We start from the raw sequence: 19,478 nt of genomic DNA, 5'->3' as shown, positions 1-19,478 counted from the left end.
AAGTAATCGGGTGTCTTTCTTCGTCACCAATGATGCACAGATGCTTACACCTCTGCATCAAGTACTGTCACTGTGTCCCCTCAGGTGTTTTTCAGCTTGGGAAAAAGGAAAACGTTGGAGGGTGCAAGATCTGGAATGTACGAAGGGTGTGGTAAGATTTGAGCCGCTGCAATACATCCTGTCTTTGTTGATTCATGTGTGGATGAATAGCGCCATGCTGAAGAATGGCTTCTTTTCCAAGGAAAACCCCCTTCAAGCTTTTACAAAGTGTCCACATATCAGTGGGAATTGATAGTGTTGTCATGTTTTAAAATTCTGTGAGGACTATGCCACTGCAGTCTCACAAAATGGTCATCAAGACTTTCCCTGCTAAAATGATGACCTTGAACCTTTTCAGGCAAGGTGACTCCTTACACCTGTACTCCAATAACTGCCACTTGTTTTTTGGGTCATAGAGATGTTATGTATTCTGGGTCCATCACCAGTGACAATCAGATGGAGGAAAGCATCATGTTCCTGTGCATGCGGAGTCACATGTTCCTGACAAACCCACTTTCAGTTCTATTTGATTTCAAAAGTCAGCATCTCTGAACCCCTTTTTGCACACATTTTTACGTATATGGCCAAGTAAATTATGGATAATATGATGGACCCACTCTTGAAATCTCACCATTTGGCAATGCCTTTCTGTCTGACACGGCAAATGATATGGATCAGCTCATCCACCTGCACTTGATTTTGCACATCTGTAGCTGTTATGGGCCGCATGCTACAGGCATGCAGAATTCATCATGGATGGATTTTTGCCTGTAGAGGTAGAGGTTCTTATTTAACGTGGGTAGTCACAAAAGCCTGAAGCTTGTTTCCAGAAGGGCCCGTGGCACATGTCTCTCACTCTTCCCCAGCACTGTTGTTGAAAGTGCCAGTTGGGAGTGCGGCTGCAATCAAGACGTGAACAAGGATCGCTGATGTCCCAGTCCAACGTGCAAACATTATACCACCATCCCCCACCTTCAACTTCCTTACCCACCTCCTGACTGTACAGACATCCACACAGGCATTGCCACAAACAACATTCACTCATCGATGAATGTCCATAGGTACCTAACGCTCCACTGTGATGAATTCAATAACAGCATGTTCTTTCAAAAGCACATCCATGTACTGCTCCATTCTGTACCAACAACTGTGTGCATGTGTTATCTCGAAGAAAATTGTATGCATGCTTGAAATTATAAGTTATAAGTTGAAAACTTATACAACTTACCTTCCTGAGTTGAATAAAAGCTTTTCTTGAAGTTGAGTTAACTTATATTTTTAAGGCAGCAACTGAAATTAAGTTTTTAAGTTGAATCCCCCTAATAATTTTACAGAGCAGCTGAAAGCCATTTGGTGCAGTGTTCATCATTAAGTAAAGGATTATTCTTGCACCAGTTTCACTTCACTGTTTTGCTTGTTATTAAAATAATCATGTTAGAGTATTGTTTTTTTCTTTTTTATTGCGTCATTGCTTCTCTGTTTTCAGCATTTTTATGTCATGGTTTTAAAGAAATTCACAGATTTTTTTTTTTTTTAACAGTGTTCTATAGTTCTCCATCATTCCTCTGTATAAACAATTCCTAAACAACCTGTGACACTTGAGTATGCGTACCTTGGCAGCGTGGGAGTGGGCGATCCCACCGTCCATCATGTTGACATGTGAGCAGTGCAGAACCTAACAGGAAGAAGCCTCGTTTACAGTGAATTGCCACTGTCACTCCATAACTGAAGACTTCAGGGTAGCGTAAACCGGACTGTCGCACACCATTCTCCACATGGCCAGGATCCGAACAATTTACCACTAAAGAAGAGAGCAGATCACACTGTTACTCCAGTAGAACAAACTCAGTGTATTTGTTCTTACAGGCAAAAAGATTTCTCCACACAGTACATATGGATCAACACAAGAACGAAAGAATCAAACACTTACAAACACTAATTAATGTCATTAATGTCTGTCAGGCAATGTGGAGAAGTCAAAGAAACCAAAGACAAAAAAGTACAACCCCAATTCCAATGAAGTTGGGACGTTGTGTAAAATGTAAATAAAAACAGAATACAATGATTTGCAAATCCTCTTCAACCTATATTCATTTAAATACACCACAAAGACAAGATATTTAATGTTCAAACTGATAAACTTTATTGTTTTTGTGCAAATATTTGTTCATTTTGAAATGGGGCTCAGCGAAGGCAGTGGCGTTTCTGGATGTTGTTGATGTATGGCTTTCCCTTTGCATGGTAGAGTTTTAACTTGCACTTGTAGATGTAGCGATAAACCGTGTTAACTGACAATGGTTTTCTGGAGTGCTCCTGAGCCCACGCTGTAAGATCCTTTACGCAATGATGTCAGTTATAAATCAAATACCAATCAAGTATTTCTCTTACAAAAACATGCCATTAGAATTATTTGTAACAAACATTATCTTGAGTCAACGCATTCTTTGTTTATGACTTTAAATTTATTGAAATTTAGAGATTTAGTGGATTATATCACAATACAAACTTTGTACAAAGCAAATAATCGAGCCTTACCACTTTATGTCCAGAACCTGTTCAAGATAAGGGATTCTGGATATAGTTTACGAGGATGTGCTGTATTTAAGAGGCCTCCCGTACGCACTAATATAAAGGGTTTTGTGTTTCAGTTAAGGGGGTGAAGATTTGGAATAAATGTCCTGTTGAAATTAGATTATGTAGTTCTTTAGTTTGTTTTAAGAAATGTTATAAAAACCTATTAATTTCTGGATATATTGGAAAAGGAAATTGAATTTAATGTATAAATATGATGTATAAATTTGTTAATGTATGGTATGTATCTGTGGGGAATGTATGTATATATAGGAGTGTGAGCAAAAATGGATATGTATTTATGAGTCCTATTTTTTATTTTTTTTTTTTTTTTTTGGAGTATAAGTGTAAAATGTGTTGGACTGGATTTTTGGTATGGGGTGGGTAACTTATAAGCTTTGCTTCTTCCCACCCCTTTTCAGACACACAGTGCAAATTTTGGTTTTGGTTTTGTTTTGATTTGTTTTGATATGTTGTGTCTGTACTGTGTTGATGCTGAAATAAATTTCATTCATTCATTCATTCATTCATTCATTCAGTTATTAATGCAGTGCCGCCTGAGGGATCGAAGGTCATGGGCATTCAATGTTAGTTTTTGGCCTTGTCGCTTACGTGTAGAAAGTTCTCCAGATTCTCTGAATCTTCTGATTATATTATGGACTGTAGATGATGGAATCCCTAAATTCCTTGCACTTGAACACTGAGAAGCATTGTTCTTAAACTGTTGGACTATTTTTTCATGCAGTTGTTCACAAAGTGGTGATCCTCACCCCATCTTTCCCCAGTCTTTTGTTGCTCCGTCCCAACTTTTTTGAAATGTGTTGCAGGCATCCATTTCAAAATGAGCAAATACTTGCACATAAACAACAAAGTTTATCAGTTTGAACATTAAATGTCTTGTTTTTGTGGTGTATTCAACTGAATATAGGTTGAAGAGGATTTGCAAATCTTTGTATTCTGTTTTGATTTACATTTTACACAACGTCCCAACTTCATTGGAATTGGGGTTGTATGTATAGTTATTTGAGCTAATTTATGTTATGATTTGGTGGTGTGTAAAAACATTTCAAAAGAAACTGTCAGATGAAGAGAAAAACCCTTTTGATTAGAAGCCTCACCAATGGCTCGACAAATCAAAAAACTCACAAGGGGGAGGTTAGAGATGTGGTAAAATGAGCCTCAGAGGAGTGCAGAATAGTTAGTGAAATTACAGTGCAAAATATAAAATAACATACTATGCAACAAAAAAAGTACATATGATCCACAAAAGGAGCAACAGAAGGAGGGCAGAGTGGTCCTTGACTGTCTGCTATGGACCAGCAAGAGATTGTCCTCCACAAAAAACCATCCCATATGTTTGTCCATTATTATTTATTACAGGTCACAGCTATGTATGTGTGTGTGTGTGTGTGTGTGTGTCAGGCCATTTCATGCCACTGGTGCTTTGCAATTCATTTTTCACTCCATTCACTTTCTGCTTTGCCCACTTCTTTTGGCATGTCACATTTAGTTTTTAAACCTAACCTTTAATTGTAACCACCTGTGGCTTTATCCATGGGTTTTCTTGAAGCACAGCAGGTGCCCTACCATTGCGTCACTGTGCTGTTATTAGTTACAGAGATGTGTTCCGAAATAAGCCCACAACACCTAACTAACATTGTGTGTAGGCAACAAAACACATCTTCATTGAGCTTAACAGCACATTGGCATGCTGATGGCACACCTGCTTTACAGCAACATAGTTACCCATGTTATATTTCATGATGATTTCATGAGGGAAAACTGTCAGTCATAGTTGAGAGTATGACGAAACCACCTATATGGTCACATAAAGTGAAGGGCTGGTTGGGACCAAGACATCAGAGACATCCTTTGAAACACCTGTGTTGCCTTTGAAATTGTTTAATCCTCAGGGTTCCAAGGACTTAAGGTTAAAACAACATTTTTGTTGGTTATTAATATTTTTTGTTGTGGTTAGTTTCTGGACCTCTGAGGGATTACTAAAACATGAACATTGTTTTTTTTTCCTCATACACAGCTTCCTGAGGTTGCATCAGGAAGGAATCTGATGGGAAAATTTTGCTGAATCAATTCCCAGATCATAAAACATAGAAATCAGAGCTCCCTTTAGATTCTTTTTTTATGTTTGATGTTTTTATGTTTCAAAATGAATGTAATTGATTTGTTCCCTCATATTTATACACACAATACCCCATAATGACAATGTGAAAAAGGTTTTTTTTTTTTAGATTTTTGCAAATTTATTAAAAATATAAAACTAAGAAATCTCATTACATAAGTATTCACATCCTTTGCCATAAAGCTCAAAATTGAGCTTAGGTGCATCCTGTTTTCACTGATCATTCTTGAGATGTTTCTACAGTTTAAACAGTTGACTGGACATGATTTGGAAAGGCACACACCTGTCTACATATAAGGTCCCATATTTGACGGTGCATGTCAGAGCATAAAACAAGCATGAAGTTACGAGAATTGCCTGTAGACATCCGAGACAGGATTGTCTTATGGTCCAAATCTGGGGAAGTGTACAGAAACATTTCTGCTGCTTTGAAGGTACCAATAAGAACAGTGGTCTCCATCATCTGTAAATGGAAGAAATTTGTATCCACCAGGACTCTTCCAAGAGCTGGTTGACCACCTAAACTGTGTCATCAGGGGAAAAGGGCCTTTGTCAGGGTATTGACAGAGAATGTGATGGTCATGATGTCAGAGGTCCAGCATTCCTCTATGGAGAGGAGAACCTTCCAGAAGGATAACATCTTTGCAGCAGTCCATCAACCAGGCCTGTTTCCTCCTATAAAAACTTTATACTTTTTATCATCATGGTGTCTTAACTAGAAGTATCTAAAAAAGTCCTGTTTTTGGAAATTCTAGATTTCCTGAAGTTGCTGGAAATCTCTCAATACATTTTTGTCTGAAATCTTCCAATATCCTGTTAGACCCTTTCAGCCACTGCTCTCACAACACAACAGCACAGTGGTGAAGTCCAAAGCTTTTATACAGAACAGAGGAGGAATAAAGTAGCTGTATTTCATTCAGCCCAAGCATCTTACATCTCATATAATCCAACAGAACATGAATCAGCTGGCTGTGTGCTAGTTTTATTCATGCAAATCACCAGAGAAACATGTATATATAAGGCAACCCGAATTAAAGGAGAAATGCTACTTTTAACAACCTGGACCTCATTTCTGGCCTGAAGTACGGCTGTTTACTCACTGATATAACATTGGTGTCATTAGGAGTCCATGGTTCGGACAACATATTCAGGTTCAAATGGCTCAAAGATTTTTCTTCTTCTACTAAGGTGGATTAAGACTTTTTGTGGTAGAGTGGCCAGATGGAAGCCACTCCTTAGTAAAATGGCAGCCTGCCTGGAGTTTACCAAAAGGACTCTCAGACTATGAGAAACAAAATTCTCTGGTCTGATGATTCAAAGATTGAACTCTTTGGTGTGAATGCCAGGCGCCATGTTTGGAGGAAACCAGGCACCATCCCTACAGTGAAGCATGGTGGTGGCAGCATCATGCTGTGGGGATGTTTTTCACTGGCAGGAACTGGGAGACTAATCAGGATTGAGGGAAAGATAAATGCAGCAACGTACAGACACATCCTGGATGAAAACCTGCTCCACAGCTCTCTTGACCTCAGACTGGGGTGACGGTTCATCTTTCAGCAGGACAATGACCCTAAGGACACAGCCAAGATAGGTGCACCAAGCTTGTGGCAACATATTGAAGAAGACTTGAGGCTGTAATTGCTTCCAAAGGTGCATCAACAAAGTATTGAGCAAAGGCTGTGACTACTTATATACATGTGATTTCTTAGTATTTTATTGTTAATAAATTTGCAAAAATTTCCAAAAAAAACATTTTCATTTTATTATGTGGAATTGCGTAAGGCTGAAACATCACAAAATGTGGAAAAGTGAAGCGCTGTGGACACTTTCTGGGTGCACTGTAAGATCAGGTGAGATAGAAACAGGTAATCCACTGTGGTGATTGCAGACAAACTGTATCCCCCAGCCCCCCACCACCAAAAAAAAGAAGGAAAAAAACAAACAAACTATTATTACTGTTATTACATTGTTTGCCTAATTCACATTATCATTAACCTTAAATTGCTGTGCCATTATGGATTCAATACCCCCCCCCCCCCCCCCCCCCACACACACACACAATTTATTTATTCATTTTACAAAACATTTTAAAATGTATTTATGTTTTTCTCCATTTGGTGAAATGTATGTCTTTGGCAATTTGACATTTGAAGGTGGTGTCCATACAGAAGGTCAAAGGTGTGTGGAAATTTCCACAAATTTTTAAGAATTTGTTGAATCCCATATTTTGCAAGGAAAGGTTCACATGCACAGTTTCTGCACATTTTTCATTATTTGCAGCATTGTAAATGTGTAAAGGGGATTATTTTACCAGTCAATTCACTATAATGTATCTCACTCTGAATTCTACATCAGCTGACTTCACAGGGGTTGGCACTTGTAATTGCTTTGGTCTTTTGGCATTTTTCTTTGGCATTTATGTAGCTGAAGTGATGGCAAAAAGGCTGTGAAGTTTACAGAGATTGATGCATGCGAAGGGCGGAGGTGAGTTAGAAGCCAGTAAACACAAGCTGTGCAGTGAGGCAGAAATCCACCCGAGCTGAAAGAGGTTACAGGGGAGTAAACACAATCACAATGTGTTAAAAATTGAGATTGTCCTTACTGTTCTATCATGCAATGCTCTGGTCTATTCTGAAGTGCTCTTTTGTCCTGATCTGCCCTGTTTTCTGGAGTTCTTCTTCTGTCATAAATTCATATTTCAAATGTATTAATTTATATAGTGCCAATTCACGATAAAATCATCTCAAGGCGCTTCACACAAAAACAATTAAAAAAATTTAAAACACAATAAAAAAAAGACCATAAAAGAAAGACAACAATAAAAGAATACAAGAATAAAAACACTTCATAATACTAATGATAAAACAGAGAAAACAAATGAGTCTTTAAACGTGACTTAAAAATCTCCACAGTATCCGACTGCCGAATGTGTGCTGCGAGATCGTTCCACAGAGCTGGGGCATGGTAGGAGAAAGCTCTGTGATCGGCAGACTTTTTATTCACCCTGGGAATACACAGACGTCCTGCACCCTGAGAACGCAGGGCCCGAGCTGGTACATAAGGGCTTACCAGGTCAGCCAGATAGGGAGGTGCAAGTCCATGAACGATTTTATAAACTAATAACAGTACTTTAAAATACGATCTTGCAGGAACAGGAAGCCAGTGCAGGGATGCCAAAACGGGTTTAATGTGGTCAAACTTTCTGCTTTGTGTCAAGAGTCTGGCAGCAGCATCTTGAACCAGTTGAAGAACCCTAATCCTGGACTGCGGTAAGCCAGAAAATAGAGCATTACAACAGTCCAATCTAGAAGACACAAATGCATGAATGAAATGCATGAAGTCTCAGCATCAGCCATAGACAGGATGGGACGAATCTTCGCTATATTTCGCAAATGGAAGAAAGCAGTCCTTGTAATGTCTCTAATGTGGAGATCAAAGGACAACGTAGGATCAAAAATTACTCCAAGGTTCCTCACTTTATCTGTATGATGTATAACACACGTAGTCCCACACTGTCATGTGGGACTGTGTTCATGTTTGGGTTTAGCATTGCTTTGTATTCATATTTGTGTCACGGTTTGGACCTGGTCTGGGCCTTGATTCCATTTTTTCACCTTTTTTTGCTCACCATCTGCTCCAGGTTTGATCTATTAGTTATTTTATTTTCATTATGTGTTTATTCTCTGTTCTGTTTTGCTTTGTCACTTTGTTTCTTTGTTACTTTTCATACTTTAGCCATTGTTCAGTTCAGTTCCAATTTTGTTTAGCTGGTTTGTGTTTTCATTATGGATTATTTGTTTATCACTTGTTTATTCTGCCCATCTCATTTGTGATAGTGGTTATGCTGTAGTATCGGGTTTTGTCTTCTGTTAATTGTTTAGTATTGTTGGTTTCGTCATCTGGTATCTCTTATTGTATTCTTCAGTCATAAGTCAGTTCCAGTTTAGTTTTGTCTTAGTGTTTATTTTCCTATTATTTCTCTGATCGGTTCTTATGTAGATTATCTTCTGTGTTTAGTATCTGATGGTTCGCTTTTTAATTCTCATGTTCATGCCTGGTTGTTGTTCATAGTTGTGTTACAGTTTATCTGATCTTTCTTCTCCGTTTTCCTCAAGCACATCTGAATGTGTTCTCACTCCACATCACTGCACCTGCATTGTGTCTTCATCTCTCACTGTGACCCTTTCTGCTTTGTGTTCTCTTCCACTCACGCTCTTGCACGTGTTCATGCATCCTTGAGTCTTACATCACTCCACCTTGTGTTGTCCCCCCCACTCTCTAGCACTGTGTGTTATCTTTGTCTTCTAGCCATGCCCCTTTCTAGATCATTCACCTGCACGTGCACCTTGTTAACTCCACCCTATTTAATCTCCTTCATGCCACCACACCCCTGCTCATTTGTTGTCTTTGTACACTCACCAGCTCTGTATCCAGTCCTGTTTTTACTTTGCCATGTATCCAGATCCTGCTTCGTAGTTTTGACTGCACCTTCATCTCTGATGTCTGTGTCTGCTCATGCCTCCTTAACCATGACTGAGTTTTTGCCTAACCCTGTTTGTGCTTCTGCTATGCTGACTGATCACCTGTGTATTGTACCTGAGCCTGAATTAAAGAATGTGATTTTGTTTACACCCAAGACTAGTCTGGGAGTCTGCATTGTGGGTCCTACCACTTTGGGTGCCTGGCACCCGCCCTTCATGACAGTTTGGGTTTTGTACTGCTTTGAGGTCATGTTTGGGTTTAGTATTGCTTTGTGTTCATGATCGGGTTTTGTACTACTTTGTGTTCATGTGTGGGTTTAGTACTGCTTTGTGTTCATGTTTGGGTTTAGTATTGCTTTGTGTTCATGTTTGGGTTTAGTACTGCTTTGTGTTCATGTTTTGGTTTTGTACTGCTTTGTTTTCATGTTTGGGTTTAGTATTGCTTTGTGTTCATGTTCGGGTTTTGTATTGCCTTGTTTTCATGTTTGGGTTTTGTACTTCTTTGTGTTCATGTTTGGGTTTTGTACTGCTTTGTGTTCATGTTTGGGTTTACTATTGCCTTGTTTTCATGTTTGGGTTTAGTATTGCTTTGTGTTCATGTTTGGGTTTTGTATTGCCTTGTTTTCATGTTTGGGTTTTGTACTGCTTTGTGTTAATGTTTGGGTTTTGTACTGCTTTGTGTTCATGTTTGGGTTTAGTATTGCTTTGTGTTCATGTTTGTGTTTAGGATGGAACTGTTTTCACGTTTGGGTTTAGTATTGCTTTGTGTTCATGTTTGGGTTTTGTATTGCCTTGTTTTCATGTTTGGGTTTTGTACTGCTTTGTGTTCATGTTTGGGTTTTGTATTGTTTTATGTTTGTCTTCACCATGCTCTCTTGTCTTGTGTCTGGGGTTTGAGTCTGGGTGTGTTTTCCTTCTGTTTGCCACACCTTGTTCCTGACTGTTGCCTCAGACCTGTTTCTCATTTCTTCCTTATCACCTGCTCTTTGTAAGCCCTCTATTTTCTTCATGCCTTTGCCAGTTTGTCATTCCTTAGGGCCCCATCACACATAGTATGAATAAATATAAATCGCGAAAACATTGAGTCGATGGCCAGGCGTGAACTAACCCACTGGGATGGTTTCGTGCACACGAGAACATAGTGAGAGCAGCTGCAGCATGTGTAACTACATCGCACAGCTGCTGTGGAAAAAAAAAATAGATGCCACCCACGGGATTCAAACCTGCAATTTCCAAAAACTCTGATTACCAGCCAGAAACTTTACCACTGAGCTACCATTGCTGTCCTGTAAAAGGTGTGGGAAAATACGTGATATCAAGAAGAACATGGACGTATTTAAAAACACACACACACACACACACACACACACACACACACACACACACACACACACACACACACACACACACACACACACACACACACACAATATAAAAACACAGCATTTTATTGAATCCCTCTTATCAAGCGGGCAATACAAGTATGATCCCTCTGTTCCTGTGTAGATGACCATGATCACAGATGTACAGTCATGAAATGACACGAATGAGAAGCAGGGCGCTCTTATCATGTCCACATCTGCTGAACCCGGTGTGTCCAGCCCAACACATGTCTTGTCGACGACACACCGCTGAAACAGAAACTCGCACAGCAAAAGACTTTACTGACTCTGTGCTCCAGTTTGAGCAAGTTAGCAAAGCCTCAGGGCCAGATGAGGTCCATGTTAGGCTCTCAGGTCAGCCTACTTGTGGAAAGGCATTATATGGGTAGCAGCGAGACCTGAAGCTGCTGTGCACCCGCCACCAGGGGTGTCAGCAGGAAGGCTGCAACAAGTCAGTGACATTGGCTTTTGTAATAAGCTTTCCTGTCCGGAGTGTTTCCCTGTGGAATCGAGAGACATGAAGCCATTCCTCACACAATGTGAACTTCACTTTGAACTTCAGGCCTCAGCCTTATCATCTGTCCGAGCAAGGATCGCATTCATTATATCTCACCTATCAGGATGTGCTGAGGCTTGGGGCATGGCTGAATGGAGACACAAATTTGCCACCTGCTTGTCAGTTCAGTGTTTTGTTAAGGTGTTCAAGCAGGTCTTTCAGCACATGTCTCCGGGTCAGGAAGCTGTGAGGTCTTTAGTAACATTAAGGCAAGGTTCATGCTAGGTAGCTGGTTATGCTATAGACTTCTGCACCATTGCCGCCAAGAGCGAGTGGAACATGGCAGTGACAACCACCATTTTTTTTCAAGGAGTATCAGATAAAATTAAGGACCAACTTGTGGCAGTCGAGTTGCCGGAGGATTTGAACTCTCTCATAACTGTTGCCATAAAGGTGGACAGGGGGCTGTCAGGAAGACACTGGGAGGTGGGCCGCCTCCGCGGTCGAGGATCACCATGCCCACCATCAGCATGGTGGAGACCAGCATGGGGGAACCTATGCAGGTGGGACAAACCTCCCTATCAGCAGAGGAACGCCAGCATCATCAACATAAGGGGCGGTGTTGTTACTGTGGCCAGCTCGGGCACCTGGTTTTAGGCTGCCAGGTCTGTGGATCTCAGTCCATGCTGAAACTGTCGGTAAGGGTGAGTCAGAACTGAAGTTGAACACTACAAGATCAAAGTCACGATTACATCTGAAAGTACTTCAGAAGTTGTTCCTGTGTTTGTAGACTCTGGTTATGATGCTAATCTCCTGCACCCATCTTCTGCCAGGAAGACTACTCCCCTTGCCACACTCCCAGGAGGTGAACACCATGGACTGCGGTGCCTTAGGGAGCATCACTCTCCATTCTCTGCCTGTGCAGGTTCTCTTTTCAGGTGATCACACAAAAATACTGTGCTTCCACATTTTCGGTAATATGTCTGTCTCATCTGGTAATTTTAGGTCACCCATGATTAAAGAAACATAACCCAAATTTCAATTGGGCCAGTGGGTGGGTCCTTTCCTGGTAGCCAAACTGCATGCATACATGCCTGGTCCAAAGAGGGGAGCCTCAGAGCAAACCCAATCCTGATTTAACAAACGTTCCAAGCTGTTACCATGCTTTAGTTTTCAGTAAGGCTAAGGCCAAGTCTCTGCCTCCCCACCAACATTATAACTGTGTTTTAGACTTGCTGCCAGGAACCACGCCCCCAAGGGACAAACTGTATTCTCTATCTGCACCAGAACGTCAAGCCATGAAGGATTATATCCAGGAATTGCTTGCGGCTGGTTTAATTCGACCATCGCCGTCCCCCGCAGTGGTAGGGTTTATCTTTGTGGGAAAGAAGGATAAGACCTTGTGACCATGTATCGACTACAGAGTACTTAATGACATAACAGTTAAAAACAGATATCCCCTCCCACTAATTGCACCGGTGTTTGAGCCACTAGAGGGGGCTAAGGTGTTCACAATACTGGATCTATGGCACACTTACCATTTGGTCAGGATATGGGAGGGTGATGAGTGGAAGATGGCATTTAATACACTCACAGGCCATTACGAATATCTGGTCATGCCATTTGGTCTCACCAATGCACTAGCGATCTTAATGATGTCCTTTGGTATATGTTCAACCAATACGTATTTGTGTATTTGGACAACATCCTGAATTTTTCCCCAAAGAGGAAAACCACTCTCAGCAAGGTGGCCCTTGAGGAGTAGTGACATTGGTTAGAGGGGGTCCAGGTGCTGCTCTTGGTTTGGACAGACCACAGGAATTTGGAATATTTAAGATCGACTAAACATTTGAAAGCTAGGCAGCCCTGTTGAGCCATTTTCTTTAGCTGCTTTGACATTGTGCTGTCTTATTGCCCCAGCTCCAAAAATGCTAAACCAGACTCACTTTCTTACTCATTTTACCCAGATCAGCACACCAATGAGCCCAAGTCCATTCTGTCTAAAAAGTGCTTTATCTCTATCCTCACCTAAGATACTGAAGCCAAGGTCTAAGCGGCTGCTGAGACAATCACTCTATCTACTGTTTCAGGGGAAACTGTTCATGGCAGACTCATTAAGGGGGGAGGTTATCAAGTGAGCTAATTCCAACAAAGTGTTGTGTAATCCAGGTATTAATAAGACTCTGTAATACAACAGCAGTTTCAGTGGCCATGTATTGGCAAGGGAATTTGTGAATGTTTGGCAGGTGTGCTGTTGTTTAAATCATCGAATCAAAACTCATAGGGTCAGTTGTCACTGCTGTCTGTCCCAAAGCAGCCATGGACTCATATGGCTGTTGATTTTGTCACTGGCCTCCTGAAGTCACATAACAACAGGGTCATTCTGACCAAAGTAGACAGATTTTCAAAGATGGCTTATTTTATTACTTTACCCAGACTTCCCTCTGCTAAAGAAACAGCCGAGGCTGTTAATGATTTTGTTTTCAGGTACCATGGCTTTCCTCAGGACATTGCGTCTGACCGGGGCCCACAGTTCTCAGTTCTGGCCTAAGTATTGCAGACTCATGGGAGCTACTGTCAGCCTGTCCTCTAGCCATCACTCCCAGTCCAACAATCAGACAGAAGGTTTCAAACACGAGTTGGAGAAGGGTCTCCACATAACATCCTGTCAACACCCCAAATCCAGATCCTGCTTTGGCTGGAATTAGCACACAACACCTTAGCATTCTCATCTTCAGGCTTTTCACCTTTCCATATAGTCCATGATTTCCACCCGTCTCTGTTTACACCCACAGACACTGATTCCCCAGTCCTGTCTACATTGGCCCTGGTGAGGACATGCCATAAATCCTGGAAGCAGGTTCACCAATCTTTCATCAGGTCATCAGCGGTCTACAAGACAGCTGCAGATTGCAATAGAACTCCCGCACCAACCTACCTTCCAGGCCAGAAGGTCTGGCTATCGAACAAGCACCTACCACTACATTTAGACTCTAGGAAGCTTGTTACCAGGTTCATAGGACACTTTCCTGTCTCCAAGGTTGTTCACCTGGTGGCTGTCAGGCTAAAACTCCCCAGGGCCATGCGCTTCCACCCTACATTCCACATCAGTCCACATGCTCTGTCCTCCAGCCAAGCCCCCTCTGCCCACCTGGTCTGTCGATGGTGGTCCGGCATTCACTGTGTGCTCATCGTCATTGCCAGGGGATCTAGTATTTGGTTTACTGGGAAGGGTATGGTCCAGAGGAATGTTTGTGGGCCCTGTCCCATTTTGTTTTGGACCCTGACCTCATTTGGGACTTGCACCCTGATGCCCCTGGGCTGTCAGGGCTGACCTTTGAAGGTGTGTGGGGGGGTGATATCATGTGGGACTGTGTTCATGTTTGGTTTTGTATTGCTTTGTGTTTGTGTTCATCATATTCTCTTGTCTTGTGTCTGGGGTTTGGGTTTGGTTGTGTTTTCCTTCTGTTTACCACACCTCATTCCTGAATGTTTCCTCGCCACCTGCTCTTTTTAAGTCGTCTGTTTTCCATCATGCCTTTACCAGTTTGTCATTCCTTAGTGTTGTCGCTACAGAGTAAAATCACCAGTGTAAAACTAACACTTACAGTGTTAAATTAACACTGTCAGTGTACATATGGTCCTACTCTGGCCAGAGTGGGACCATATGTTCACTGACAATGTTAATTAAACACTGGTGATTTTACTGTGTACTACTCTCTCTCACAGTCCTTGTTTGTTGTTATTGCCATGCCATGTTTTGAACATTTTACCTGTTTTTTGACCTTGAGTCTTGTTGCTTGATTTGGATACCACTACTGATTTCTGCCTGTCTTTCTCTGTACTGACATCCGCCTGGTTGTGAATTCAACCTTTTTTCTCACACCACGCATCAGAGAGTCTTGCATTTGTGTCCTGCCTTTCTGTGCCCAGGTTCATGACACTTTCATTCCTTTTGCTCTTCTGTTATGCTGTGCTCCCTTAATGGATGCTGGCCTCCATCCAATAAGAGTGCAGTTTCATTTGCATGTCACACGGGAGACTGACATTCTCTCAAATTTAAGTCCAGAGGGAACATGAATATATATATATATATATATATATATATATATATATATATATATATATATATATATATATATATATATATATATATATATGTGTGTGTGTGTGTGTGTGTGTGTGTGTGTGTGTGTGTGTGTGTGTGAGAGAGAGAGAGAGAGAGAGAGAGAGAGAGAGGGAGAGAGAGAGAGAACATGGCATCCCTGTGTGAACAAAGAAAGTGTCAGTCTTATAACTGACAGCCACTGCGGATGCTGCCGGGTGAGAGAGAGCGAGTAAGAGAGGGAGAAAAAAGTGATGGAGATGGAGAGAGGAGGCAAGCGGAGATAAATTACTTTAATGTAAACCCATTTGAGCGACTATGTAATATTGATCTGCCTCATGACTGTGCAGCATGTCTGTGTGTAAGTGTGTGCTTAGTATATCATTACTGTTACACCACTGGAGGTCCAAAAACATTTCTAGCGTAAAAAACAAACTTGGTCAGGAAAGAGAAAAGAAGCATCTCTGGACATACACCCCACTGTGATTTTGAGTATGAATGCATTATTGTTCAGTCCTGGTCATAATTGTTGACAACCCTGAAAATGAAGTACAAATTTCAAAATTGTATGTTAAAATAAATGCATACACACCAATGTCATATGATCGGGAATCCTGTATAAAATTGCCCAAGTTATTCAACAATAAATAAAATAATGGTTTCATAAAGTGGAACAAAAAAAAAACAACCAAAATGTATGTGTGATACTTCTGGGCACACTGATGATTAGTCAGGGAATGGATACATCAACATTCCCAAGTCAGTATATCTTATACTTCATTCACATCAGTCTTTAAGAAAAACAAATAGTGTGGTACTCTCCAGTAAAACTGTCTGGAATCAGCAATTAGCAAAACTGAGTGACTATGGGTGAAAGAGATTTGTGAGAGAAGCCACCAATATACCCATGACAACTTTGATGGAGTTATAGGGTTCTGTTGAGATGATCTGAAATACAACCCCAATTCCAGTGAAGTTGGAATGTTGTGTGAAATGTAAATAAAAACAGAATACGATTTGAAAATGATTTGCAAATCCTCTTCAACCTATATTCAATTGAATACACCACAAAGACAAGATATTTAATGTTCAAACTGATAAGGGTTATTGTTGTTGTGCAAATATTTGCTAATTTTGAAATGGATGCCTGCAAGACATTTCAAAAAAGCTGGGACAGTGGTATGATGACTACTGTGTTATATCACCTTTCCTTCTAACAACACTCAATAAGTGTTTTGGAACTGAGGACACTAATTGTTAGTGTCATGATTGGGTATGAAAGGAGCATCCCTAAAAGGCTCAGCCATTCATAAGCAAAGTTGGGGCGAGGATCACCCCTTTGTGAACAACTGCGTGAAAAAATAGTCCAACAATTTAAGAACAATGTTTCTCTGTTCAATTACAAGGAATTTAGGGATTCCATCATCTACAGTCCATAATATAATCAGAAGATTCAGAGAATCTGGAGAACTTTCCACACGTAAGTGGAATGCCCGTGACCTTCGATCCTTCAGGCAGCACTGCATTAAAAATTGACATCATTGTGGAAAGGATCTTACCACGTGGGATCAGGAACACTTCAGAAAACCATTGTCAGTTAACACAGTTCGTCGCTACATCTACAAGTGCAAGTTAAAACTCTACCATGCAAAGCGAAAGCCATACATCAACAACATCCAGAAACATCACCACCTTCTCAGGGCCCGAGCTCATTTCAAATGGACAGACGCAAAGTGGAAACGTGTGCTGTGGTCTGATGAGTCCACATTTCAAATTGTTTTTGGAAATCATGGGCGTTGTGTCCTCCAGACAAAAGAGGAAAAAGACCATCCATACTGTTACCAGCGCAAAGTTCAAAAGCCAGCATCTGTGATGGTATGGAAGTGTGTTAGTGCCCATGCCATGGGCAACTTACACATGTGTCATGGCACCATCAATGCTGAAGGGTGCATCCAGGTTTTGGAGCAACACATCCTGCCATCCAAGCAGCATCTTTTTCAGGGACATCCCTGCTTATTTCAGCAAGACAATGCCAAGCCACATTCTGCATGTGTTACAACAGCGTGGCTTCGTAGTAAAAGAGTGCAGGTACTAGACTGGCCTACTGACAGTCCAGACCTGTCACCCATTGAAAATGTGTGGCACATTATGAAGCACACAATACGACAATGGAGACCCCGGACTGTTGAACAACTGAAGTTGTACTTCAGCAAGAATGGGAAAGAATTCCACCTACAAAGCTTCAACAATTAGTGTCCTCAGTTCCAAAACGCTTATTGAGTGTTGGTAGAAGGAAAGGTCATGTAATACAGTGGTAAACATACCACTGTCCCAGCTTTTTTGAAACATTTTGCAGGCATCATTTCAAAATGAGCAAATATTTGCACAAAAACGATGTTTTTTTCAGTTTGAACATTAAATATCTTGTCTTTGTGGTGTATTCAATTGAATATAGGTCAATTGTATTCTGTTTTTATTTACATTTTACACAACGTCCCAACTTCATTGGAATTGGGGTTGTACAGTTTTGTCTGTTACTTTGGGTAGACTCTCAATGGCCTGCAACCAAGGCTTTGAACTGGTTGGTGGAATGAAAATTAAAACCACAAATTTTTGGTATTTTGCTAGGAACGAAAATGTATTTTTCTTATGTTCTGGTAACCATTTAAAATAGTGGTTACCAGTTAATACTGTTATTTTTTTTGTTCTTGAAAAGATTTCTGTTTACAGTGACTCAGTGAGGATGTCAGACTCCATTAATGCTAAACACCCAAACAGTTGGTGGCAGTAATGCACCATGTTGGTTTGCAAACCGCCAATAAACTTGACAGAAGAAGAAGAAGACGACCCAGTGAGGTTGACTTCTGCCTGTTGTTTATTTTGCTTGTTTTTGGCTGGACAAAGTGCTACCATCTCATGCTTCACGCTGAGAAATACACCTGGAGCAGACAAGCATAGATGGACTTCTTCAAAAACACTGCATTTAATTGGGTCATTATTATGCTTTTTTTCCTATCTTGGTGGATCAAATGGGATTTATTTTCCTCATGAATAGAACCCTCAAGATAGATCAGTTGGCTGAACGCTGGTGGGAATCCGTTTCAAAAAACCTGGGATAGTGGTAAACATACCACTGTCCCAGCTTTTTTGAAATGTGTTGCAGACATCCCTTTCAAAATGACCAAATATTTGCACAAAAACAATAAGTTTATCAGTTTGTACATTAAATATCTTGACTTTGTGGTGTATTCAATTGAATATAGGTTGAAGAGGATTTGCAAATCATTGCATTATGTTTTTATTTACATTTTACACAACATCCCAACTTAAATGGAACTTGGGTTGTATGTATGTTTATATGTACAATAACAATAAAGACGCTTCTCTTCACATATTCTAAGCAATTTTATATATTGTATTGTTTATTTTACATATATGGGCTACATTATTGCTGAATAAATCTAATGAAATCAAAAGGTCCACACCCCCAAAGCACTGCTGGACATAGCCACATCATGGAGTTGAGGCTGGTTCAGCACGTGGACAAGTGCTGCTTGTAGATCTCAGAGTCGAGGACCAAAGGATTGTATAAGCAAGGGATTGTATACGGGTCACTTCCCGGAGGATTCATTTAACGTTTGTACTTATTTCACTGTATGTCAATGCATGCTTCATTTGTTATTTAGTAAGTGAAAATTTTTATAAACTATACTGATTATGCAAATTTGTGTCATTTATATTTATTTCTAAGCTTATTTTAAGTTCTATATCTACAATTCAGGGTTGCCAGCACTTCTAATTTGGACTGCGCACAATGTGAACACAGTAGATTATGGTTCAACAATGTAAGAATGAATTACTTCTAAATTCATGACTTCCAAATGGCAGATGTCCATCCATCCATTTTCTACACCAACTTACTCCAGTTATGGGTCACGGGAAGGTGGGGGGGAAACCTGGAGCCTATCCTAGCAGTCATAGGGTGTGAAGCAGGGTACACCCTGTCAATTGCAGTGCTAATTGTAGACATAGAAAACATTTTCAAAGTGGTAAATTTTGTCGTAAATTGAGCCACATGATATATGCATTGCTGTATTATTCGTTTTTAGTAACAAAAACTCAATATGTTAATTGTTACTGTCATGATTAAAAGTATCGTTACCCCTAAATTTTAAGTTAAGAATTTAAAATAAATTGAGAATTTTTGTAGAAACAAACTGTTTGATAAAAAGGCCAAACTTGTCCCAAATCCCACTGCAGATCT

The 19,478-nt window shown here is 40.5% G+C and overlaps 1 protein-coding gene across 1 annotated transcript in view; it reads right to left on the bottom strand.

Annotated features, from left to right (window-relative positions):
- LOC117503844 (CUB and sushi domain-containing protein 1-like) overlaps positions 1-19,478 on the bottom strand; it is a 2,069,078-nt gene that overhangs the window by 209,934 nt on the left and 1,839,666 nt on the right. The window contains exon 58 of the mRNA XM_034163109.1: positions 1,652-1,840. Within this exon, the coding sequence (XP_034019000.1) occupies positions 1,652-1,840 (189 nt within the window). The remainder of the gene's footprint in view (positions 1-1,651; positions 1,841-19,478) is intronic.

The sequence above is a fragment of the Thalassophryne amazonica genome, chromosome 2, assembly GCF_902500255.1.
Source record: "Thalassophryne amazonica chromosome 2, fThaAma1.1, whole genome shotgun sequence".
NCBI lineage: Eukaryota > Metazoa > Chordata > Actinopteri > Batrachoidiformes > Batrachoididae > Thalassophryne > Thalassophryne amazonica.
Note: the sequence above shows the minus strand (reverse complement) of the source record. Positions and strands in the feature narration are given on the sequence as shown.